Source organism: Thamnophis sirtalis, unplaced genomic scaffold (genome assembly GCF_051295495.1).
Source record: "Thamnophis sirtalis isolate CommonGarterSnake01/CBP01778 unplaced genomic scaffold, rThaSir2_p1.2 scaffold_3, whole genome shotgun sequence".
NCBI classification, from domain to species: Eukaryota; Metazoa; Chordata; class Lepidosauria; order Squamata; family Natricidae; genus Thamnophis; species Thamnophis sirtalis.
Genome location: NW_028261383.1, coordinates 105,417,513 through 105,439,386, shown reverse-complemented (window position 1 = coordinate 105,439,386; position 21,874 = coordinate 105,417,513). Strand labels below are relative to the sequence as shown.

The 21,874-nt window shown below is 35.6% G+C and overlaps 1 protein-coding gene across 1 annotated transcript in view; it reads right to left on the bottom strand.

Moving 5' to 3' along the window:
* LCP2 (lymphocyte cytosolic protein 2) overlaps nt 1–21,874 on the bottom strand; it is a 46,001-nt gene that overhangs the window by 16,151 nt on the left and 7,976 nt on the right. Inside the window, exons 4-10 of the mRNA XM_087708236.1 lie at nt 10,977–11,042; nt 8,668–8,699; nt 5,423–5,460; nt 2,897–3,092; nt 1,761–1,867; nt 639–705; nt 49–123 (exon numbers count right to left, since the gene is read on the bottom strand). Coding sequence (XP_087564362.1) covers nt 49–123; nt 639–705; nt 1,761–1,867; nt 2,897–3,092; nt 5,423–5,460; nt 8,668–8,699; nt 10,977–11,042 — 581 coding nt within the window. The remainder of the gene's footprint in view (nt 1–48; nt 124–638; nt 706–1,760; nt 1,868–2,896; nt 3,093–5,422; nt 5,461–8,667; nt 8,700–10,976; nt 11,043–21,874) is intronic.

Below are 21,874 nucleotides of genomic sequence, written 5' to 3'. Positions count from 1 at the left end.
TGAATGAAGGCCAGAATTTAAAAATGATGGTTATGAATACATGCTCACCAGATCCAAGGCTTTCTCTCTCAAAGTTTGGCCCAGGTCGATCCATTGGTGGTTTTTTGCTTCGATCAACTGGTGCTGGAATGAAACCCAAAAAAGGATATTGGATCAGATAGTGTGCTAGTATTTCTCTGCACTATTTCCACAACTCAAAGTCATCTTACTTATTTTTAGAATTCTAATAACAACTTCCATTCAAAAATTGGTTAAACTTAAAGAAAAGCTTTAACTGTCTGGGTGGAATAGCACAATTTTGGGTGCTATTGATATTCCATTTTTTCCTTATAAATCAAATAAATAAATCAAATAAATAAATCAAATAAATAAATCAAATAAATAAATCAAATAAATAAATCAAATAAATAAATCAAATAAATAAATCAAATAAATAAATCAAATAAATAAATCAAATAAATAAATCAAATAAATAAATCAACAACCCTTTACAAAATAGTTAATTTAAAAACTCAGGATGTTATCATTAAAAAAATCAAATTCACATTAGAATTGTGGAAAGGCTGGGAAGGCTGGAGGAATATTTTATGTTTTTAAGAGTGGAAAGCCATTAAATGCAAGAAAGAAAGCATACTTACGTCTAAAGAAATTTGCACTTTTGTTTCTGTTACTGTCATTATTGCTTGAAGGAGAACTGGAAGGTGCCTGCCAAAGCACATTAACATAAACGAATAAGCAAATACGAGTGCATTCAACAATATGGTACCTAACTTGATTTTTAATTTGCTGAAATAATTTTCGGTGCTATCCAGAGGTGTCAACAAAGTATCAAGCAAGTAATATATACTTATCGTCTACCTTCTAAAATTATCTTTTATGTCTTGATGCATATTGAAGTAGGTTAAACTATAAAGAAAAACTCTCCTTTAAGTTAAGATTGAGTTCTGTCGACTTCATGTATATTCTTATTTAGGGATTTTGACAATAACATATAAAATATTTGCCTTTGGTTTGTTCCACACTTTTTTTTACATCCCCATCTAAAAAAACAGATTAACGGAGTTGGAAGGAACCTTATAGGTCATCAAGCAGGAGACCCCACAGCATTTCTGACAAATGGCAATCAAATCTCTTCTTGAAAGTCTCAAGTGATGAAGCCCCCACAACTTCTGAGCGCAAGCTGTTTCATTGGTTGATTGTTGTCACTGTCAGAAAATTTCTACTTGTTTCTAGAATGAATGCCTCCTTGTTCAGTTTCCATCCATTATTCCTTGCCTGGCCTTCAGGTGCTTTGTAAAATAGCTTGATCCCCTCCTCTCTGTGGCAGCCCCTCAAATATTGGAACACTGCTATCATGTCTCCCCTGGTCCTTCTCTTCACTAGACTAGCCATGCCCAATTCCTGTAACCATTGTTCATATGTTTTAGTCTCCAGTCTCCTAATCTAGACTATGTCCTAGCTGGTTTCTCATCCAAATATTAGCCTAATCCTGTTTTATTTTTCAAGATTAACCAAGGTTGGATGTATTTGTACTTCAGAATACTTTTCGTGAAGAATGCCTCTTCAACTCCAAGATGTGGAATATACCTAAAGCATACTCAAAGCAAACAATTCAAGACAGTTTGATTAAACATTGTGAGGAAAATTATACAGACATCCGTACATTGCTATACACCATTTCCTCATGCCACTGAAGTAGGTAGCTTTCATCCTTCAAATAAATATGGAAAAAAATCTATTTGAACTTCAAAGAAACATACCCCCGGGACTCTGCTTCGAGATGCTCCTGGTATGGGGCTGTGGGCAGGCCTCTGTGGGGGAACAGGAGGCTGGAGTGATGTTTTACTTCTCTCTGTTGCAGGTCTGTCTAACAAAAGCAAGGACATTTACAGAATATGTTCAGCTCTTTTTATTGAGTGAGATAGGTATTCTTAAAACATATTTCTACATTTCCACAATGAACATGACTCTTAATGTCTTCCATAGGGGGGAAAGATATATAAAAAAACATCCAACATAAAAATAAAAACAGTATAGTGCTGCAATATAAAAAATAGAATAAAATTATAGCAATGTCAAAATCAATTAGGGAAAAGCTCTCTAAAACATCCTGGACTTTAGGAGCTTTTCAAAAGCAGCCACAAACCTGATCTCCACAAGAAGACTTTTCTACAGATACAGCACTGCAATAGAAAAGCAGTGCCTGATCCTCCAGAAATAGGAGGTTTGTACCTGTTTCTTCCTGTTAGATTTAGAGTTAGGCCAAACTGTTTGGATACAGCAATTGTGCACATACATATGTCTGTGAAGATTCTCAGTCTGCTGGTCATGGTTGTCCCAAAGATGCTTTTTCAAGAGGCAACTGGAACTGGGAAGTCCAGTTGCCTCTTGACAAAGCACCTTTGGGATATAGCTGCTAAGCCATGAAGGGCTTTAGAGTTCAAAACAGGACCTTAAATTAGATCCAAAAGCCCTCAAAACTGGTGATATGTACTACAATTTTGAGAACCCCAGAGCATGCAGACTGGTGCATTATAGTTTCTGAACATCCTTTAGGAGCAGGCCTCAAGTAGAGTGCATTATAGTAATCTAGATAAGTAGTGGTCAGGATGAATAATTTTATATCTATCAACACTTTATTTTACTTATATACTTATACTTATATTTAGGTTGACTTTTCAGAAATCATCAATGAATTCCACAATGCAGCTTGGCAGAGCATGCAAACATTTTCAGGAGTGAATTAGAAGGAATTATTTTAAGGAATCAAATCAGAAAATTGTTGGTATTATTATTCAATGGGAAAAGTTCTCCACATCTCTTCTGAGAAATACCACATCTCCCCTTGCAATTATTTGAACTGTGAGCTGCTTCAAATCAGATTTAAAATAGTTACCTATGTAGTCTGAACCGGCTGGAATTGGTTTATGAGGAAATATAGCATTGGGCTTAATGCCATCGTTTGATGGAGGAGGTTCATAATCTGCATCATTTTCTTCCTCAAACCCATCTTGATCGTTGGGCGTTTCATAATCAACATAATCATCTCTAGTCTGATCGTCATCCGGGCTTTCATAATCATCACTTTCATCCTGTCAGAACAGATGTTGTCCTTTTGCCAAAACAATCTATCATTTTAAGATTACCTTTCAGAGTACAGAATGAATTCTATCACAAGCCACAACCAAGAGTAACATTTAATACACAAACATGTACACTTACTCTAGAAGCAAATGATTCTATTTATAGTGATTACTCTGATAAGGTGGTAGAAAAGCTAATAATGTAGCCCTTAATTTTCAAGATAATGCTAACTGCTGTGGCACTACATTTTTTAAAATATGATATTTTTATACTGCTCTATTCCCAAGGACTGAAATTTGAAATGCATCCATTTAGCTTTGTCAGGCAAATAAGTTGCTTAGAGAATCTGTGACAATTAGAAACTTGGTAATTTAAAGGGTTCTTCGGCTATGAAAGGGAGATGAGCCGAGAATGAGTCGAGAATGACTAGCACATATGTATGACGGGAACCTTTATCTTTTTAACTTAAAAGGTGATACACTAAATTCACTTTGTTCAAACATGTTTATCTGTTCTATAACTGCATAATAGGTTTCATTAGAAAGTTGAATTATTTCTGATGTTTTGGGTTTTTTGAAACAAAATAATGTTCTTCAAAAAAACTGGATTTGTAACTAGCTGAATACCCATGCTCCGCTATGAAATGATGTGATCGGGCTTCATAAATCAACACTTACAGCTTGAAAATTAATGATTAGTTACGATTGGCCTCTCCTCTCTCCTTCTCTCTCTCAGGCTTCTTCCACAGAGGTCCCTCCTATCTTGTGCCCTTGTCATGTTCTGGCCACACCCAAGTGGCAGTTGGACAGAGTTATTTTCAGGAGGAGGAGTAGAATATCTAACTCCTTAGCATCAATGTGTGTTAATAATAATATAAAAAATACTAATGATCTGATGGTCATTTCAAAAAAAATCTTTCTCAACGGGCACCTAGAAGCCAAGAAGAATATGTGCCAAATTTCAAGTTTGTAGGCTTTACGGTTCTGGAGGTTTTGTGATGTTGCATGAGTGGCATTTTGCTTTTATATACCGTATTTTTTGGCCTATAAGACGCACTGGAGTATAAGACGCACCATAATTTTGCAGAGGTAAATTTTTAAAAAAACATTTGCACTCTGCATGCTTCCCAAACCGTCTGCCTGCCTGTTTTTTGCAAAGTGGGGGGAGGGCATGCAGAGCTTTTGGAGGCTTGTAGAATGCTCTTGGGGACTGGGGGGGAGCAAAACTAACAAAAAAAATGCCCATTTTTTGAAAAAAAGGCATGAAGAGCTTTGGGAGGCATGTAGAGTGCTCCTAGAGACTGGGGAGGTGGTGCAAAAATGAACCAAAAATGGTCTGTTTTACAAAAACGGATTATTTTTTTTGCAAAAAAAAAAAAAGAGTGGAAGGCAGAGGCTTTGGGAGGCTTGTAGAGTGCTCCTGGGGGCTGGGGGTGCAAAGACAAGCTGTTTTTGTTCATTTTTGCTCTGCCCAGCCCCCAGGAGCACTTTGCAAGTCTCCCAAATCCTCTGCACATCCATTTTTGCAAAATGGGCAGGGTTTCAGTAGGCCAAAAATGCTGTATTCAATGTCAGTGTTCCAAATATCATTCAGAATTAAATCAGAGTCTAAGGCACAGCTATCCTTAAAGTTTCAATTTAATAAGACAGACATGTTGGCACAATATATTTTATATCCCAAATATAAAAGCTTCCTGGGATTCCACCCAGTTGAAAGATCATGAACTTTCAACTGGATGCCAGGAGTGTTGCTTTGAACTCTGTCTGCATGATATTTGGAACGCTGACATTCAGTGTATAAGACATACCCAGATTTTCATCCTCTTTTTTGAGGGAAAGAGATGTGTCTTATACTTCGAAAAATACAGTATATAGATTTTAATTTATATGACTGTTCATTCATGGATTCATGCAGAATTCAGAATGGCTTACAAAGATTAAAAACAATATTACAATATACACATTGTCACTTTTTAATAGTAGGTTCAACCCCAAACTGTTAGCAAAGTAAAACAAAAAGTGCAGTGGCAGTCTTGTCATGTTTGCTACAATTCCATTTCTTTCAATCATATCTATTGTGGTTATTTAAAACTAAGATTTAAGTGCACAATCTATGTCTATCTAGAGCTTCATCAAAATTTACCACTGAGAAACCATCATCATTTTCATAGTTACAGAAATTGGTTATTTTTTTTCTATATATGCGGAACAATCATGCTAATTTAATTTGTAAATTAAATTTAATTAATATACATTTTCAGTTAACCAACTTTATTTTTTTGCCTGGATGTTCTTTAAAACAAATGCAACTCTTGCCTCAAATCTCAAAATATACTTACAAAGGAGGACCAGCCATCACCCTCCTCTGGTTTATATTCTGTGGAATAACAGTGAAAATAATATATTTCTTAATACACAGAAGAATATAAACATCAAAGTTTGGAATAACCCTAACCCCAGTTAACCATTAATGCATAGTTAGCAGAGCTTAGTAGAGGAACCAGAGCTAATAAAGTCATGTATATATTATCTGATAGGTCATGATAATCCCTCCACAATGTTATTTGTCTCAGTTGAATATTTGAATGTATTCCACTCAAAATGATAGAGCGTGAAATTTCAAGAGCTCTCTTTTGACATTTCATGTATGAGGTTATGGACATTTTCTCCATCAATGACTTACAGCATCTTTTGGTTTCACCTTGTCATTGTTAAGTCAGTGTTAAGGTTCCTCTGTTATATCAGCATAATCATGTTTAAATAATACTAAAAATGTTTTAAGTCACTAGTGGAGATCCTGCTTATATTGTATTGTGGATATTGAGTGATGAAAATGTATACTCGAATCATCCTTAACTGAAGCAGTAATATGTGCAAAAAATGGATTGTAAAAATGATGAAATGATATAAGCTCAGTTGATTTTTAAAAAAATACAATTTCACAATTTATACAGCAGGAAGTACATAAATAAGTAGTATTTGCTCACTAGGATGGCAAAAATCTTTGAGTCATTCAGTAGTTCCTGTTTTGACCTAACTGTAAGCACAATTATCAATGATTTATCAGTTCAAGAATGAGTATTATATTTATGTGTTTCCTACTTAATTATGATCATGGCACTCTTACTACACCTCTTAGGAGAACATATAAATTAAGAGCATGGCTTCAGAAGAACTCACTATCTTGCATTAAAAAAACAAAAACAGACCATGTCATCTCCAACTCAATTGCATTGCCAGGAAGACGGTTCTAGAAAGAAGTGTCTGAAGGAATAGTAACTTGAGTGAATGGATTAGTGTTAATGAAGCAGAAAACACAATTGTGCATATCAGGCTATATGGCCTGCATCCCATCATTAGTTTGTTCTTGTTAGGTGGGAGTGAGAGACAGAAACAAAGATTGAACTGCCTTTTTGTTCATTATCTGTACATGGGACAGAGAGAATGCTATCTTGTCTTTACCTCAGGCAGGAAAATGTCTTGCCTTGTTGTTCTTGCCTCCCATATTCTTAGAATGTTGCAGTTAATCCCTCAAGATTCTTTAAAATATTATATATCTATCTTTTATATTGGCAGAGAAAATGCAGGCAAAAAAAAAATTCTATTTTTTACCCCAAAAATTTACAATGACAATCCCTATCCTGCCTGTGTTATGTCTGTTCTGCATCACCACTGAATAGTGTCATCCTGACTTTATTGTTGTTAGTTGCGAAGTCATCCCATCGCAACCCCCATGGACAACGTTCCTCTAGGCCTTTCTGTCCTCTACCATCCTCTGGGTCCATTTAAGCTCATGCCTACTGCTTCAGTAACTCCATCCAGCTACCTCATTCTTTGTTGTCCCATTCTTCTTTTGCCCTCTATCTTTCCCAGTGAGTCCTTCCTTCTCATTAGATGGCCAAAGTATTTGAGCTTCATCTTCAGGATCTGGCCTTCTAAAGAGCAGTCCAAGGATTTGCAAGAGTCTTCTCCAGCACCATAGTTCAAAGGCCTCACTTATTTGGCACTCAGCCTTCCTTAAGGTCCAACTTTCACAGCCATACATTGCCACTGGGGAAACCATAGCCTTGACTATATGCACTTTTGTTGGCAGGGTGATATCTCTGCTTTTAAGTATGCTGTCTAGATTTGCCATAGATTTCCTCCCCAGGAGCAAGCATCTTTTAATTTCTTGGCTTATGAACGTCCATTTGGTATAGGCATGGCTATCCGCCCCCCTCTGTTTTACTGCTCTTCCCTTTCAGAATGGTATCAGCCAGTCATAAAGATAATCATGGATCATGATAATCATTGAGGCAGGAATATAGTTAGTCTCTTATCAGGATTCTGCTTGGCTTTCTAGGAAGTCCCTCCTACATCTTGAGATGTTTGAACATCTCAATGGTTAAAATATGTGAAACACATGGGAAGACCCCAGGAAGACCCAGATAGAAAGAAGACAAATCCTGCTGAATATGTAACTTGTAAAGAGAACTATTTCCATTACTGTCCCAGGAAATAATTGAAATGGACTGATATAGGTAAAATGACAAATAAGTAATGAAAATCCGGTTTACATCCTTCATCATTTTCTGGACACACAATGAGGAAAAACAGAACTATTGCATCTTCAATTAAATATACATTTCAGAATATTATTAAAATAGAGAAGTGCTAAAGTGATCCTTCTCCTTCTTTAAATAAAATAGTGAATGCCTGTTCTACTCTCATATCTCTAGCTGGAAGCCTGGAGAGAAGTTGTATTGCACACACCTTGATGCTTTTTTAAAAATTATATTCAATTTTTATATTCTTACTCAACATGACTTACAATTGTCTCATTGGGCTAGAGGGAGGGATTTTAGAGCAAAATCATGTGGTTAAGGGAGAAAGTTGACACTGAAGTGAAAAGAGTGCCTATGATTAATCAGTATCGAAACAATATACAATACTAAGCCTCTTAAATAGTTTTGTTTTGATTCTGGGTAATCATAGTTTCAAAAGATCAAATAACAAATGTAGCACTATGTTGTGACTTCCACCCCTTCTGAATGTGTACTGTGGCATCACACCCAAGTATGAAAGGGGTGGAGTTTGCATTGCAATGATGCAAGCTGTTTTTATCTTTTTTGAACGAAAGCCTTTAATCCTAGGCCTGCCAATCAAAATGAATGGAAGAGAAAGATAAGTCTGAACCATGAGCAATATGTAAGTTTTGTAAACAGTCCTGCTTTATTTATCTGTTCAATTTACATTGCTTTGGTGGAAGCCTAAACTATGAATGGGTTTACAGCTGTAAAATAGAAATCCAATTCTTTCTTTTAGTATGGCATCGAAGGAGAAGTAGTGCTTGTGCTAAATTTTATTTAACACTTCTGCTCTTCAACTTTCATTGTTTTAAATGCCATTATTATGTATCAAACTGTTGGCTTCAAGGTAAATTGATTTCATTTATTTCTCTTGGAAATCATTTAAATTAAACACCATGTTTTAACATTTTGCATTGATTTCTGTAACACTGAAATATGACCAACATAGCATAAATCCATACCACTGAGTAGGAATATATTTTTTTAAAAACTGGTTATAAGCATGAATTTTTTACCTGTATGTTCAGGAGATTTCTGTATCTGCGTCCTGTTAGAAAAGTAAATAAGCAAATTAGTGTTTTAGGTGGTGACAATGATAAGAAATTTGGGTTATATATGGTGGAATCTCCAACTAAACTGGTGGGAGATGTTAATTCCTGAAGCCTTGTCTTGCTATTCCTAAGGGAATGCACTCAGTCTGGTGAAATTCTCGTAACGTACTTGCCTAACAATAAAGTGTCTGTTCGAGACAATTCATGAGCAGTTCTGTTTGCTTGCACCTGACGGTTAATTCAGTGGTGAAATTCACATTTTTTTTACTACTGGTTCTGTGGACATGGCTTGGTAGGTGTGGTAAGGGAAAGATACTGCAAGATCCCCATTCTCATGCCACTCCAGGAGAAGGATCTTGCAAAATCTCCATTCCTATCCCACTCTGAGACCAGTGAAACTACTCAAAATTTCTGCTACCGGTTCTCCAGAATTTGTCAGAACCTACTGAATTTCACCCCCGAGTTAATTCCAATGTCCTGATTGCTCTGGATTACCATTTATGGAGGATATGAATATGTGATGTTGTTCCCAATCCAGCCTTGGCTAAAGGGCAGTTCCATCTCTCTTTCTTTGCATCCAAAAAATGGTACCTTTTCCAGCTTTTGCCAGCACAACCCATTCTAAACACTCCTAGATAGTGTTTGCCTTTACGGAAACACCCTCTTACATCCAATCAGCTGTACAAGTTTTTCTTATGTGCAGATATATTGTTCAGGTATTTGTGCAGTTTTTGTCTCTTCTCAGACTAAGTATTCAGATGCTTAAAAAAACACTCTCACAAGCTGAGCTTTCTTTAAAGAGGAGGTTTTTTTGCTGTCTTTTTAGTGCAAACCATTGGCATCAGCTATGAAGCTAATGAGACTAAAAGCCTGAGGCACTGAAATTAATGATACTTATTTCAAGAAATGTGTTCAACACTAGAGTCAGAATGGGGTTGCTGCAAATGGAGGGCCATATTATTTCTGCCTTAAGTCCTTTGCTCTTGAAAGAAGATCTACTAATTAGCAATACAATATATGACATAACAACACTGTATTGTGAAACTCCCTAACACTTCATTTCACTCGTTGGGTGCTAATTGCAGAGGCCAAAAATACTCAGAAGCATTCTGAGTATTGCATTAACATTTTGCAAAGAAGTACATGTTACTGACTTTCAATGTCTACTTCCTGCCTCTGTATGAAAAAGAATCTAAGCTCTTGTTGTAAAAGAAATTCACAGATGAAAATAGTTCATAAGTGAGCCTTCTCAAGTACAGCTACATATAGTGTCAGACCTGCCCTGGTAAGCTCCCTTAGGAAAGAAAGACCTTCAACTCCACTTGGCTGAATTGATAGGTTCTTTTACTAAAGGTTACTGGCTGCAGTAAAGTCAGGCTAGAACTAATGTCCCAATGCAAAGGGTTATATATTCCACTACCACCAGCCAAACCAGGTCTTCCTCTTTGACAAGTTTGGCCAATGGCAAGCGGCATAGGTGTTGTGACAATCACTTGAATATTTAGAACAATCCATATTCCATTCCCAGGCTGCTCAGGTGTCATGGCCTTGAAGACTGGGACAAACTGGTTCTGTACATCTCTGATCTTTCTCCCAATGTCACTCCCCCCCCACCTTATTTCCCCCCATTGGTCCCCCTCCCTACCTAGTTTTTTATGGCAGGATATGGGCAAGGCATCAGGCCAAAAATGGTAGAACTGAAAATTATATTGGAAAGGAAGGCTGTCCCCAATGAAGAAAAAGAAGGTATCAAGTTTCTGTTTTAGGAACTGGTTTTGGAATCTGCTGGTGAAACTGAAAATATTAAAGCCTTTCAGAGGAACTTTCAGATTAACTAATTCAGTGTGCTAACCAAGAATGAAATGCCTGATAATTTGTCCCTATCAGCAATAGTTGCACAGCTGAATTGGGTGAAAAAACCCAGCATCTATTCAAGAGAAGGTAAGTGTGAAGTCATACACTCATTAACATAATAGTTTCTGCTGGTGTTTAATAAAATGTGGTCTGTTGTAATATGTTAATGCCACTCATATTGAGTTTTAAAATTCAATTTCTTGATCCATGCTGGATGATTTGGGCTGAACTAAGTTTGCTTTTGCTATTCCTTCCTTGGATGTGGTTTGACAATATCGCATCAAGCGACAACAGTTGAGAGCGGTTCCATTCATCCTAACAGCTGGATTCGCATCCTCTCCTGCCCTCTCATGGCAGCAAGTAATCAGAAAGTTTTCATTTACTATTGTTACAACAGAAATGTACTAAACTGTTCCTACCTTTTTGGAAAGATGCTTCTTTTTTCCTCATGTCGATTTATTTCCTGACTTAACTTGCTTAGAATGCTGAGATGAGAAAAGAAACAAGGAGCTATTAATATAATGATCATTATATTAAACTGGATATAATATGTTAAATTTGGTTTAACATACTATATCCAGTAACTGGCTCAACATCAGCTGGATTTATTCCATTTTCTAAAAAAAAATATAATATTGAACAGAACAATTACATGAGTCCTAGCAAAAGAGTCAAAGTATTATATTGTATTGTATTATATTAAATTTTAAACCATATACATACCATGCAATTATAATACTTACTAAATAGTAAGGCAAGCTTAAATCTTTAACGCAATAAGAAGGAAAGAAAACAAACAAAAGTAAATAATAAACACATAAAAGTTCCATGTAATCATACATGGTATGTATGAAGCAAGGCATATTTTGTTGAAGTGCAAAATAATTTATTGATAGCACTAGAGGCAAAAATAGGCTTCACAAGAGAAGAAGTTACAGTCTTTCTTGGAAGACTATTGTAAATTAAAATATAGGTGTTCTTTGCTTAGCAACTGCCTTAATCAGTGCCATTCCAAATGATGATGTTGCTGAAAAAATAACTTTACCACCAATGCCCACGTTCATGACCTTTGGAGACTACTTCAATCATATGATTGCCATAAGTCTTTGTCACACTTTTTTTTCTTTTTTCCCTCTTGCAGAGAAAACAGAGCAAGGGATTACAAGACTGTAATAGGCACACATACACATCAAAAGCAATGTGGTGGCACATGTGCTTATATATGGCAGCCAGGTATTTCATAATGTATCCTATGCCTAATGAGGTCAGTGAGTCTATTAGGATATAACTATGATACAATAGAGTAGGTCCACAAGGAGTTTTAAAGGAATTAAGAGGCAGAATCCTTTTCTCAGTATGTTAGCATACATTGGCCTTCTAAATTTTTAACAACTACATTAACATAATTTTCCTTCCACAAGTAATTGTTATAAGATGCTGCTACTACATTACATAATACAAATATTAGCACGAAATAGTGGTATCCAATATAAACTTTAGGATTTTATTTTAGGATTTTATTGAGGATTTATATGCCGCCCTTTTCCCTGAGGGGACTCAGGGCGGCTTACAACAATGAGGGGAAGGGAGTGCAAAACAAGACTTAAAAAGAAAAAGAACTGTTTATATGTTTAAATGTTTAAACTATGATGAATTTAGATAAGTTAAACCTTTAAAGATAAGGAGAAAAACATTTATGTCAGTGTTAATATGGATTCTAAAATGTTAATAAGGATGCCCAATAGCTGAGTGTTGATGTACAACTGCAAAATGAATGAAACAATTTAAAATATAAAAAAAGGTTTGTAACCGAGAGTTTAATGCTTAATGCTAAGGTCTTCACTCTCTCTGTGTGGGTAATATATAGTGACAATCTATATTTTTATGCTCATATGGAAAAGTAGTTTTCATTTGTTGGTTTCCCTTTCTTTATACTACAACCAATATTCAATATTTATAAACATTTAGACAGAAAGCTTATTGTAGATGTTTGTATTTGTTCCTTAATGGATTACATGTACAAAATCCATTATTGCCTGGCTCTGGTTAAACTTCTGTTATGGATCTTTGTGGTTTAATTATGCCATTGCTGCATATTCTCCTAGTTTATGTTCCCAGATAAAATATCTGTTGTATCTTCCTTCAATATTCAACAAAGTTCATTCTCACAGTTGTAAATGTGTATCTCAATATATTTGATATTAAATTTGAAATGAAATCATATTTTAACTAGATATTCCAGAATGCATTAACAAGAAACATCATATTTACTGAGACAACAATTTTAGTTTCCTTGGAACTTGTTTTTGGATGTTGACATTTTGACTCCATGTAGACATATTTGTGCTTTTATTTTTCCCTAAGAAGATATTTGAATTAAAGGTTTTTAACTGCCATTGCCCAACAATATCCTGCAAAGTCTAGCCTCATAAATGTACGTTGATTTAATGCAATACTTTTCTGAAGGGCTCACTGTTTATTTTTCTTTGAAAAATTAATCAGGTTTCTACAGAGGATTGCAAACTAATGTTTGTGTTTGGATACGATCTTGGCTTGTAAAGAGAGTAACAAGCAAGGATCTATAGTTGGAATTAGTTGGTAAGCTTTCAATGTCTATTAAATGAAATGAAATGGTGTCAAATAAAATGAGGCAGAGGCAGTTTAAAGGTCAGCCCTCTTACCTTCTCACTAACGTTTTACAGTATATCTATATCTACTGTATATGTGAAACTGAGCTTTTAGAAGTTTCTTTTCCTGTCCATTAAACTAATTACTATTTCAAAAACCACTGTCACCTTTAAAAGAAGCCTCTCAGATTTTGGGTTAATGTTATTTTTGCATAGGGAGAAGGTTACTCAAAATGCATTAAGTAATCTTTTAAATTAAATTAAAAATTATGTTTATAAAGAAGGAACTGGTAAGACCAAATTTCCCTTTCAGTGTTTTCTTTTCCTTTTAGCTTGTTGATGGTTTATAAAGTGGTCATAAATGCAGAACTATACATTTATGCATGCAGTGTAATTGCAACATGACGGGTCAAGAAATTATTGTTTATAATCTTACAACCTCTCAAGCTTCCTCTTTCTGACATGTATTCAAGATGGGCAGTGATTAATGTGTAGATAGGTAGATGATAGATAGATTAGATAGATAGATAGATAGATAGATAGATAGATAGATAGATAGAGAGAGAGAGAGAGAGAGAGAGAGAGAAAGAGAGAGAGGGGTGGGTGGGTGGATGGATGGTTGGATAGATAGAGATAGATATAGGTAAAGGTATAGATATATGGATACATGGATAGATATATAGGTGTATGGGTGGGTATGTATGTATGTATGTATGTATGCATGCATGCATGTATGTATGCATATTTGTTTGTGTGTGAGGTATGTAGATACGTGTGTGTGTGTGTGTGTGTCTGTGTGTGTTTGTCTGTGTAATAACGTGTATATATGTGTTATGTATGTGTACACTATTGAGAGTAGGCAACAGAATTTCATTTTTAATGTGTGTCAGTGTGCCCGCAGTAAAAAACAACAACAAAGGTTATCTATATAGTTCAGTTTTTACCACTGCAGTATATTTCACACTTTCAAAAAAATCCTTAATGCTTAGGAGATGTACATGGTGAATAAATAACTTCTTACCCTTGCAGTTCAGTGCCACTTATCTCTTGAGTTAGACTCCAGAAAATAGACTTGTCCAGATTCATGTAGAAATAGCCCAAGTAGAGGGATTTGTAACTGGGCTAATTTTTCTTATGACAAGTGTTTGCATTTATCAACTTAATTATTGTCTTAAGCTGAGTTTTATTGGGAGATCCTTTAGCTTATTGATTTTGCAACCTGGAAGATACATGTTGCTGTAGTTTTTCAAGCTAATTTTTGCTAGCAATCTAGATTCAGACCTTCAAAAAAAGAAATCGAGCAACTGCAACTCTGCAAGACTTGATAAATTGGGGATTCATAAACTATTCATCCTGCCAAAGTACCCATATGACTATATGGATTTAAACCATCACAGACCTTCCTTCCTTAATGCTTTACCCTTGGGCATCTACAGAGAAAAATACAACATTCCCTGTCAGAACTTCATTTGAACTTCAAGAAATTGGCTCTCTAACCCACACATCACTTCATTGCTCTCTTTCATTCCATATGGTTTTGATCAAAGGTTCCATCATATGTTGCATGAAATCTTGTACACCAAGATCATTATATATCCATCTATTTATCTCTGTTATATTAGACAAAGGTCTTATTATGGTTTAACATTAGTGGAAAAAAATAGTAAGGCACATTTGCAGAAAATTCTCAGCAGTAGATTGACACAACTACATTGGAGTTTAGATGACTAAAAGAAGAAAACAGTCTTGTCCCTTACTCTCTTCAGCCCGATCAATGTACTACAGGTATTCAGAATTCAAAATCAAGTCATCTAAAGGATTGAATAATTTAATCTTGGTGAGTAAACACAATTGCCCATACCACACACCCAACTCCCCCACCCCAAATCATATCAGTCAACAAAAAGAACTCAACATCCAAGGATTCAAATCATTTTAGGCTGATACCGCATATAACAACAACACAATCAAATCTAGAATTTTCAGTTGGGAAAAGAAGCAATCCTGTTCAAAATGCAGAGGAAAAAAAGCAATACAAATGCAACATTAGCAATGCAAATTAAAAACAGCAAAAGGAGTTTTATACTGTGGCTTGGAATTGATTGATTGATTGATTGATTGATCCATCCATCCATCCATCCATCCATCCATCCACCTCCATAAATGATTTATGGAGATAGATCGACTAGATCGGATAGAAAGAGAAGTCATCAAATTTGCAGATGACACAAATCTGGGAGGAATAGCTAACACTTTAGAACATAGGGTCAAGATCCAGAAGAATCTTAACAGACTTAATCACTGGGCCCTATCCAACAAAATTCAGTAGTGAGAAATTAATGTTTTATACTTAAGCAAAAAAGAAAAAAGGCACAGGTATAGAACTGCAGTAACTGTGACAGGATCTACACACTGTTCTAGTACACAATCACTTAAGCATGAGCCAACAGTGTGTTGCAGCTGCCAAAAATGTCAATGCAGTCCTAGGCTGCATCAACAGAATCAGGGTATCAAGATTACACAAAGTGTTAGTATCACTTTATCCTGCTTTGGTAAAACTTTGGAGTACTTTGTCCAGGTTTGGTCACATGATGGGGATACTGTGATCATAGCAGTAATGGAAGATAGAAGAACCATATGGAAGAAGAACCATATGGAAAGATGGTAATGGAAAACAGTCTCCTACTAGCAATAAGAAAAGGCTGAATGAACTTTGAGGCTAGATGACTAACAAATAAACAAGCCACAAAAGAGCAGAGGGAGAGAGGGAATTAAAACAAAAACCTGCACGCCCACTGCATCCTGTTGCATGTTCTTACCGGATTGGCAATCTCTCTCTTTTCTGCTCTTACCTGAGAGAAAGCCACCATCCAAAAGCATTTCAAACAAAAGTCAGGTAATGTAGAATTCACATTATTGGGCCTTCGCCCGATCAGCAAGACAATGTGGTTATGAAATGAAAACCGGTGTTGTTTCTACTTGCATTTCCTGCCTTGCAAAAGTCACTTGGCCTCACTGAGGCTTTTAAAAAAGATTTTTGAGATTGGAGAGACTGATGAGAAGCAACAATGTTTGAAAGTTACCTCTGTTAGAGTCATGTGGGGGAATCCAAATCAAGGGTTTATATCAGAAGAATAGCAAAGGAAGGAGATGTGCTTTTGCTTTTCCTGATTCTGAAAAAAACTGAAGATCAGCCAAGGATATTTTCCATTGAGAGAGAAACAATCTCTAATCTCTCCTCTAGCAAGATAAATAGTGGCCATGTTCTTTTCCCACTAACTTCCCATCCCTTTTCTCTTACATTGTATCTCTCATTTCATTTCTCAACAGTTCTTTTGCCCTGAGGGGGAAAATCTAAGAGATTTATAACATGATAGTTTATATCATGCCCAGCTGCTATGTGTTTTTACAGTATGTTGTTTTATGTTATGTGTTTTATTTTTTTATTTGTTTTATTGTAAGCCATCTGGTGTCATATAAAAGTGAGGTGGGTGGCTATATAAATCAAGTAAGTAAACACACACGCACACAATATATATATAAAGCAAATGATAACAGATGCCCCCCAAATAGGTCACATTTCATAAATCACTATCGATCAAGGTAGACTTGATAGCACCACAGCAATGGCTGGATGAAGTTGTAAATTAATATAAATCCCTGGTGAGGAAGCTGTCAGGGTCAACCACTTACTGAATCCAAGCAGAGATTCTTTGAATTTTTGGAGTGGCTGGATGGTCTAATGAAAGAGGCAGCAATGCTTTTTGAACAGTTCAGTGGTCTAATGAAAGAGGCAACAATGCTTTTTGAACAGTTCAGTAGCTCGTTCTTAATACTCAGACTTAAAAACTGCACATAGAATATGATTCTTCACCGATGCTAATTGAAAGCACTATCTGGCAAAATTTTAGAATCAGCAGATTTAAACTAGAGGGAATTCACTTAACATTCTAAAGTTAAAACACACTAAAACAGAAATGCTCAATGGAGAAGTTTCTCTTCCTTCCTCCAGTTCCTCTATTCTCTACTTCCTTTCTTTTTGTATGTCTGCAGATCTTGGTACGGGGGGTGTGTGTGTGTGGTGTGGGAAGAGCGAGGATAACGAAACAAAGGCTTAAGTGTTTACATTCTAACTATGCTATCACTTACAATACTGCTATAAGGCAACTTGGCACATAAAAATTAATGAATCAGCCATTATAAAAACAAATAAAAAGATAAAAAGCCATAGTAATAAACATCATAAAAACCAAAGTACTTAAGGGAGGATTAAAAAAATGACCTCATCAGCCATCAAGACAAATCTCTGATTCCTGAGAAGTCCAGGCCTAGCAGCATACCCAGTCTTTTGAAAATTCAAAAGCGATGGGACCAGTATAGTTTCCCAGGAAAGGAAGTTCTATAAGACAGGCACCGCAGCAAAGAAGGCATGTCTTCTGCAAATTTAGGTCCCTTAGCTAAAGGTGCCATAGCATGCCTTCTTCGTGAGATCTAATGGGGCAGGCTGATGTCCCCTGGCTTCCTTAGGCACAGAAATTTCAGATTCTGCCTCTTGGATTAGTAACAACTCAGCTGTCTGTGCTTCCAGACCTTACAATTATTTGTTTTCCTGCCCTCCAGATAGCCTGACTTTGGAACTTCATTTCCTAAGAGAAGCAGGGAGAAACATCCATCTAGTAGTTGCCATCTAGCCATTTAGCAGTTTCCCAGTAGAGAAACCAAGACATCCTAAGTCAACAACAATATGCTCACTTGGGCTTGGGAACTAAGTAGGAACAGTGATTAACATTGGGATAGGAGATCATAGAGAACTTCAGGATTGGAGGCAAAACAATGAAAAACAATGAACAATTGAAAAACAACCCTACTGTTGCAAGAAAACTACAAGGATGTGTCTAAGACGATAAAAGCTGTTGAGCTCAACTTAATGAACACTCAACTCCAAGGCTTTTCAGGGGCACTAGCCTTTTCAAGGTTACTTGAAGCATGAACTTTCCTCTTCTGAGTAGTTTCTTTGTAGCAAATTGTATTTTTTAATGTAAAACAATTTTAAGTCTCTGTTATTTTGATTGAAAAAAGAATGGTTGATAATATGTATGTATGTATATATATAGCAACCAGCCTTAAAATTGATAATCAAGTTACTGAAATATTGAATAGTATTTGGTTTAGAATCATGAAAAATTAAAGGAACTGGCATTTTTTTAAAAAGCCACATATCAGCATTTGGTAGAATTGTGATAAAGACCTTGAAAAAGATATTCAGATCTGGGATGTGTTTTTACCAACAAAGATCAGAATCATGCAAACAATGCTTTTTCTGTGAAACTTTACGGAATTGAAAATTAGGGTTTGAAACTGTAAAATAGAAAGAATTCTGGTTGCTTTTGAACTTCGGTGTTGAAGAAGACTCCTGAAACCAAGCAAATATATCATAGCACAAATCAATTCAGAGTTCTCATTTGACATGCAATGACCAGGCTGAATTTATTATATGTTCGATACATTATGCAAAGTCGTAACTCTCTAGAGATGTTCATAATGCCAAGAAGGGTGACATGAAAAAGAAAAGGCACAATCAGCAGCAAGGTGGTTAGATTCCATGTTAGATGATCTAATATTCTGGAGAAAATCCATCTATGTGGTCACTAAGAGTCAACATTAACTTAATGGCACATAAGCAATATAGCATAAGTCTCCTGACACATGTATATTCATATAAACATTTAAGAAAGGGAAGGAAGGATGCTGGCTCCACATATAGTATTAGCACATATTTTGTTTAAACCACAGTCTGTTAAGTAATCCAAAGTGAATTATAGCTCTGTGTCACAAATCACAACTGATAAATTACAAGAATTATATAAAGTTTAAACAAAAACAAAACAAACTATTTTACTTGCTTAGTACAATGGATTAATTCAGCCACTACATGTATGTATAAGATGTGAATGAATGGACATGGGAAATGAGATAATAACATTTGATTGGAATTGTATATGACTCTCATTGCTTTTTATTATCTTGTCTACTTTTTTGTGTGATATGGAGTTTATATCCACAAATTTATACTCATTGGTCTTGACAAACATGTAAGTGGGTGGATGGGTGGACAGATGCATAGTGCAATAAAGTGAAATATAATAACATTTGAACGTTCTGTGTTCCAACTGAATAAAATTTAAAAACATTTTTAGAGCTCTTATCTTTGGGTATTTAAAATTAATGGAGCAACATGAGATAGGTATCTGTTGTGTATTAGCCACACATATAAAATCGACCAAGGGGATAATAACTTAAACAATATTAAAAACAAAAATTCCTAGCAAACAGTGGAGGCAACCATTAAAGATGGTTTCTGAAACTTCTGCTTGCAGAAAAAAGCAATAAAACTAAATTTAGCAGAGATGTCAATAGCAACAGATATATTTCAACAAATCTCATGAACAATAAACAAAAACCTAAGTGGCAATTGGTTTGGGAGTCTTTTTTTTCTTAAGCAAATAAAGAAACCTGAATGAGCAACAGCAACACTATTTGTTAAGGCCACACACAATGCACTTTTTAGCATTTGCAAAGTATTTTCTGTGTTTGGAATAAAGCAGAACACAATCAGAGAACAAACAGTGACCACAATGCAAAATGAGTTCACAAGATTTAAGCTATGCCATGTATGTACAGGGGATCCAAACCTCATGCAATAAACAGGCTTCTTATAAGTCTTCTCTCTTTTCTCTTTGACTTAGTTCATGCATGTTAATCAAATCTCGCAGAATATTTGTGGCAGAAGTATGACTATCAGGACTCAGGTGCTATGTTTTCAATTTTGGGCAGACACTAACAAAACTTTCTTGGTGCTTTTTTTTCATTATCCAAAACAATCTGAGCCTCTGGTTGGCCAGTCTGAATAATTCCTGTATAATGCCTATGAAAAACAGTAATTCTTTATCAATTACGAGACCAACATTCTTCCTCCTACTCTTAACATTGCCATTGTTGAGATGGTTGAGAAAAAAAGCAAAAGAACTATAAATGGGGAAAAAACCCTCAAGAACTACTATGTGGGTGGAATTAAAAAAGTGATATTGTGTGTTGTAAAACATGTGATCTTGAAGCTATTTTGGATACTAAAGCTGAGACAGGAAAACACATGCTACTGAAAGGAAAAACCATATCAAAATATAGCAGAAAAGATCAAGCAAGCGTTCTTATACTACGGCTCTCTACATCCTGGAGCCCTTGATATATTTTGATACTAATATTTCACAATTCTCACGCAGAAGGGTTCTGCCTAGGATGCCTGAAAAGTTCTGGGATATATTTGGAGCAGCCAGGAACAATTATGACATATTTCAGAAATTGGAATTCTACAGAGTGTTGCATTTGTACCAGAATATTATTTATATTTCCTAAATGTACCGAAACAACCTCAATAAATTGTTGCATGCATTTGCAAAGATCCCAGAGCAATAATTTAGGTTTTAAAAATGCATGTAGTAGAACTTCAGTACAACTATATCACTTCTAAAGCAATTAAAGAAGGACAATAATAGTGTCAGGATGATTTAGTGTTTTTTTTAAAAGCCATAATCCTGTGAGTCAAAATATCACTGGATTATGTAATTTATATATTCATATCAATTGCCTACCATAGAAGACAGGAATGAACATTTTTTGCTTGACAACAATTAAATTTCAGACATGCATTCTTACAAACCCAAACATGTTGCTCCCTTTTGGGGTAATAAGTGGCATAATACATAGCACTGAAGAAAGAAGTAGTAAACGAAAACATTAAAGGAAGCAGATAAGAAAAGGAAGCATCAGTAAATCTAGTTTATACCAACACAATTAATTGCTCTCCATACACCTTTATCCTTTCCTGATGTGAAAAGTAAAAAAAAAATTGTGAAAGGTTTAGATGTTCCTGACATTTCTTATAATATAATTGAAATTGGAGATTTAGGACCAGCTTTATATAAGGAAGAAAAATGATATTATAGTTAGCTATAAAAATAATATCATTATTTCTATTCCTTTCTACATTTAATTCTATAATAAGTGTTAGAAAATGCTAATGGCATCAATGGCATCTAATTCAACTTCTTTATGGTCCCATAGTAATTTGGACAAAAAAGTGGCCGTGACTTATTCTTACCGATTTTAATGAAATCTAAATCCAACACAAGTTAGATTTTACCCAAGGTCTTTATTTTAGGTATACTTATTTATAAATAAATAAACTCAGTTTGTATTCTGATCAAGTTGTTTAAATTAGAAAAGGTTGTATGGGTTGTATCTATTCCTTGAGTAGATTCCAGTAGTGTTTCCTGTTTGGGCCAATGCTGTATCTCTTTCAGAAATCGGTTTCTGCCCTCATGTTTACATTGTCATGGAAAGGAAATTAATTTTATATGATCCAGGGCAAGACAGTTTGAGCCAGGGAGTGGTGGAGGAAAGCCTCTAGTGAGCATAAGCAGAACTTGTATTCAAGGTATAGTTGTTGTGTTACTTGCGAAGTTGTGTCTGACCCATCGCGACCCCATGGACATTGTTCCTCCAGACCTTCCTGTCCTCTACCATCATCTCACACTGACTGCTTCAGTGACTCCATCCAGTCACCTCATTGTCTGTCGTCCCCTTCTTCTTTTGCCCTCAATCTTTCCCAGCATTATGTTCTTCTCAAGTGA